The sequence below is a fragment of the Phaethon lepturus genome, unplaced genomic scaffold, assembly GCF_000687285.1.
Source record: "Phaethon lepturus isolate BGI_N335 unplaced genomic scaffold, ASM68728v1 scaffold46602, whole genome shotgun sequence".
In the NCBI taxonomy this organism is placed as follows: Eukaryota; Metazoa; Chordata; class Aves; order Phaethontiformes; family Phaethontidae; genus Phaethon; species Phaethon lepturus.
In genome coordinates, this window is record NW_010526401.1 from 387 (window position 1) to 5,726 (window position 5,340).

The 5,340-nt window shown below is 42.5% G+C and overlaps 1 protein-coding gene across 1 annotated transcript; it reads right to left on the reverse strand.

Annotated features, from left to right (window-relative positions):
* Positions 1–645: 645 nt before the first annotated feature.
* GRP (gastrin-releasing peptide) lies at positions 646–4,596 on the reverse strand (the record flags this gene model as incomplete). The annotated part of the gene is made up of 2 exons (XM_010283048.1): positions 646–1,044; positions 4,346–4,596. Coding segments are annotated over 2 exons (305 nt in total), but the record flags the coding sequence as incomplete, so codon positions are not given.
* Positions 4,597–5,340: the final 744 nt, after the last annotated feature.

Below are 5,340 nucleotides of genomic sequence, written 5' to 3' on the forward strand. Positions count from 1 at the left end.
GCGGGAGAGACGCTCCAGCCCCTTAATCACATTTTGTGGCCCTTTGTTGCGCTCTCTGCAGTTTGTTCATGACCCTCATGTACTGGGATGCTCAGAATGGGACACGGTACTGCAGGGGTGGCCTCCCCAGTGCTAAGCAGTGTCCTCTCTTTGTCCAGGCCTGCTCCTCCTGCTCTGTGTTGAGCTGCACGTGGACAGATGCTTCTTCTCGTCCTTACAGCCTGGTCTGTCAGTGCTCTCCATCGAGGAAAGGTCTGGGCCTCTGGCGCTGTGACTGTCCCGTCCAGAAAACTACAGGTGAGCCAGGAGCATCGCTTGGCTGTAATGTGCTGTAGCCCCACAAAAGGTGTCACGAGCTTGTTCTCCTGGGAGGCAATGTTCTTCCTCTAGTCTCATGTGGACACACAGTGGTGCTGGACCTGCTCACACATGGTTAGGAGTGTGTGGCGGGAGCACGCTGAGCTGCCACATCACCTCTCAGGCAAGCCGCGTCAGCTTCCCCCTACTGAAGAAAAATTACAGACCCGGGAGCGATGCAAGGAGGAGAGGAGCTTCCGCACAAAATGAATCATTCTGTTGTTTCTTGTTACTAGCTGTGGCACAGCCAATTTCCATTTTATTAACTCAAATAAAAGTATAAACTCAGCCTTTTTATTAGTACTATTTATTGCGAATGTTAAAATGTCATGTAGTTTCAAACTAAGAGATGAACTGATTAGATAGGTAAGTCATATAATTAATTGGAAGACCCTTCCGTTGACAATTATATATATCAAAGCCACTCAAGTGAGAAAATGCAACCTTGAAAATGAAAGACAGAGTTTAGTCATTGCTGAAACATAGAAGAATATGTGTATTTAGATATTTTACACAAAGGAAATCTTGTTTACAGAAAAGAGACCTTGTTGATTATCTGATACAATCAAGTGCTTGTGAAATATAGTCTCTTAGGGAAAGTATTCCATTTCTTCGTGACTTAGAGACCTTCTTTCAGCTTGGCGTGCTCTCTTTCACATTCACAACTTGAAGCAGATAGTCCATCATCTAATAAAAAGAGAAAAATGTTATTTATAGACCAGTCCTGAAAAAAAGTCATTCACTAAGTGAATAAGCCTAATATATATCTGCTCTGTATATTCATGTAGCAAACACATTCCTAATAATCTTCCCAAAAGAGACCTCATTTGTCTTGGTTAGCACAATAACCAACTGCCAAAGTACAAGGAAAGTCATTTGCCCAAATAATTCTGTCTGCCATCTCATTTATATAGTGTCTCATTAGTTTTAAAAAGCCAAGTCACAGAAACAATTTAAAGCTTATTTTCCAACTTGCTTCTACAATCAGGCCAGCTTGCACGATCTGATCTTTAACTACTTTAACTGGAATTTCTTAACAGAATAAAGAGCAGGCAAGATCTTCGTGTGCCTGGTATTAACTGAAAACAGAAGAAAATAACTCAGGTGCACTCCCCTAAGCCTAATTCCCAGAACGGTTATGCTCATCTCTTTGGCTTTTTTGACTATGTGTTACAGCACTTCCCCTACTCTGGTGGGTCTTTTAGGAAAAAAAAAAAAAAAAAAAATCTTGAGAGATGTACAGCACAGTGTGAGCATTAGTGGTGAATAATGCACTGAATTACTTTAAGCTAGTAAGCAAGACCCTGAATTGAGTTACCTGAAGTACATATTTGTATTTACTTCTGCAGCGTCTAGCTTTGGGGATTTCTGATCTTAAATTTAAATCTCAAATTTTAAATTTAAATCAGCTAAATTTGAAAGAGTCCATGAAGCAGAGTCCTCATAGTACACTTCTTCCCAACACAGCCTGTCTTCACTTACGTTCAGTAGATGGGAACATGGGGCTGCGCACAGGCAGAGATAGCCTCCTCGTGGTTAGCATCTCTGCAAGTGCATACTTAGTCTCTGAGAATTACAGCCGCCCCGATGGCAATACAGTCTTGGGACAGCTATTCCATCAGCTGACAGTAGGGTTCATGGTTTATCTTTGTTCGGTCACAACTGCATACCTCAATCCAACAGGCCATTTCACAGTGAACAGTGACCCGCTGTAAATACGGTGTCTGCCTCCTCCTAGAATTAGTTTCTATTTCGAACTCAAATACAACACGGCTGAAAAAGTATTTAATGCCAAGTACAAACTTATCATCATCGTCGTCAGTTTACTCTACCTGGCCATCTTCCACCAAGGTGGGTAGCTACATTCATCATTCCTGTACACGGACACCTTCGTTAGCTGTGGTACAGCAGCACCTTAAATGAAGGTGACGTCTAACCAAAGTTTGTGCAACATGGAACCCCTCACATCCACAAAAATCTAAAGAATCAAAATCCAAAGGTCATTTATGCTCTTGTACACGCATGACTGAATCTCATACCTATACCAGAGTTCCACCTTTATAAACAAACAAGGCCTCCTATATTAAAAAACTCCAATTATAATTATTTAAATGTTTAGGAAACTATCACAATCCTCAGAAAAGTAAAGCATATTCCTTTTGATCTTCAGGTCGTCTTCATTTGGAAGGCAGATTTCAAAAAGATACATAGCTTAGCTTGCAGGTGCTGGGCTTTTACTTTCTGAAGTAAAAGGAAAAATCTTATCTAGGCTGCATACAATCAGGTATTTGAGTCCAACATTAGGAAAGCACAGGTTACATACTACTTTCATGATTATGTTTTACTTCAAGACGGAGACAAAGTACCTGTTGAATGCTGGAAATCAAGGGTTCTATGGCAAAATGAGTTGTCATGTATCTTAGTCACATGGAAGACATGATTTTTTTACTGATCGTTGGATAAATCTGGATATTTAAGGCAACAATCTCATTATTCCACATATATGTTCAATGTTGGACCACAAAAATGTGGATATTAATTTAGGGTAAAAGTACACACATATGGATATGAGTCAACTTACTGGAGGCAATTTTCAGCCTTCAAAAGTATGATTTATTACCAGATACTTTTTAGAAGTCAAAATATTTCCCTGTTTACATAACAAAATGGAATTTGTTCATCTAATTCGATTGCAAAGCTGCACACTGCAGAGCTGAAGACGAGACAAATAGTTTCCTTTTTAGATAATATTAATCACAGCTCTTATAAGCATTACTGTCATAAAGCCATAGCCAAAAAGAAACCTATGGACAGCGTTCATATTAGTCGTGTAAGAGACTTAAATCATGGCTTAATTCAATGGGTAAATTTTTACCTCTAAGCAAGTCAAAACTGAAGTATTTGCTGATTTCACTGCACCTGGATTTCAGGAGGGAGGCTGGGCTGAAGTTAGCCCAAGAATATTAACTACATCGTATTACAGTAGAATATGGAAAGAAAAAAAAATCTTCCCATTAATGTCTTCAAGAGGGTGTATTGATCTTTTTGTTCTGTTTCAATGTCACCCAAAAGAATTCCGCAGCTATATCACCGTTACTGTACCTGACGCATTATAAAGAAAGGAGTTTCCTAGTAAATTCTGCAGTTTACATTATGTCATTTAGACCCTGATTACTTTCTGTAAAACCTCACTGATCTCCTTCCGAGTGTATTTTACAGGATTTTCCAAAAGAATAGGGGTGAATCTGTTCCAAAGTCTTGTTATCTTGTGAAATAGTGCTTGTGAAAAAGTACATCAACCTGAGAGAAGAAGAGGTGAGTCCTAGGCACACATTATAGCTTATCAGTAGCCACAGACTCATTTCACAGGACCACAAATGGCTGCAGCAGTGGCCAGCACCATCAGCTGGGGGAAAGACTTGCACGAGACAAAGACCGAGCTGGCAAGAGAAGAAACTGTCCGACCCAGTTGCTCGATCCACTGATGGGCAGTGCCTCACAAGCCAGACCAGAGAGCGACAGCCAGAACAGTGGCCGAGGAAGACCGGCAGTGTGATGTGGCTTTACACGCAACACCCTTTGCCTTCTTCCCGCCCTCTGTATTTTTCGTACTAGCTTTTTTTCCACACTAGCTGTTTTTCACACTAGCTTGTTTGTGCTGAGTAAATACAGAACTTGGTGCTGATGCGCTCATCTGAGCATGCAGGGCTAGAAAAGAAAAGAATGGAATGACCAAGCAACTTGAGGGGAATCCAGACACTAAAATCTGCTTAACGCTTGCTGAATTTATGCCCAGTACCAAATTAGTTCATAAAAAATAGAATCTGTGAGTGACGATCTGTAATCAAGAGTAGAGTCTTACCTTACTGAAGGACTAGTGCACGAAATGCATTTCTGCTACTTTTCTGGGCAATCACTAGTCAGAAGAAGCTGATACGCTACTGTAAAATGAAATCTGAATATGTGGAGTAGTTTTTGCCTTACTTACGTCTTTCCAACTGCTATTGTCATCTGTCTCCCAGGTGTTCCTGGTATCCCAGGGAAGCCCTCCTTTTAAAAAGAGAGCACTTTTATTTTCATTCCCTTCCAGCAACCGTAGCAAATATTTTGAGATTTCTTCCCACTGCAGATAGTCTTCCAGCTGCTTGGTATTTTCAGGTAATGCTGAAAATGGGGTCTTGTTTTCTTCTTCATAAACATAAGGAAACTCTCCAGTGCTCTTCTTCCCCATTAAATGTCCTGTAACAACGACAGCAACATGAAATGAAGCAAAACAGGTATAGATTTTAGTGTTCAAACATCAGCTGGAAGTTGTTATTGACTAATGGTATGGAGGGAAGGGAAGGGACAGGCTCAGATGATGTCGAAGTTGAAGCACAACTGGGACTGGAGATTTTGGAAAAAAATAGTGCCACACTATTAATTTTCTTTGTCTCTTATGCTACGTTGTCAGAGAAAACGCTACTGCTAAGGGTGCAGAGATAACGAAGCATTTTGCCTGGAGCTAGGGAGAGGCACCTGGTACGCTGGAATAAGCAAGTGGATGGAGAAGCTGTGGCTTTTACACTTTCCCCGCCTTGAGATGGGATGTGGGAACTATAGCGTAAGCCCATGTTCCAGGGCCCTCCCAGGAGCTAAACTGGATGCGCTTTTGATATACCACGCTTTGCTGTCATCAAAATGAAATCACAGCTGGCTTTAGGCTGAGAAGGAGGCTGCTGATGAGGGGAGGGGGAGACAGCACCGGAGCAGCCTCCCCCAGGCTGAGCGCCCCAGGGCCCGGCTGGGACCAGGGCTCCCTGCGGTGCTGGCCGCGCCGGGGGTGCTGGGGAGGTCGTGAGTCCCGCCCAGCTGCCTTCGGGCATGGGTCTGGCTCCCCGCATCTGTGAAGAAAGGCAGCGGTAGGAAACACAACTGCCGCGTAAACATGGCAAAGGTAGCGGGGAACCCCGCGCTACCCCGCACCCTCGGCCCGCACAAGCG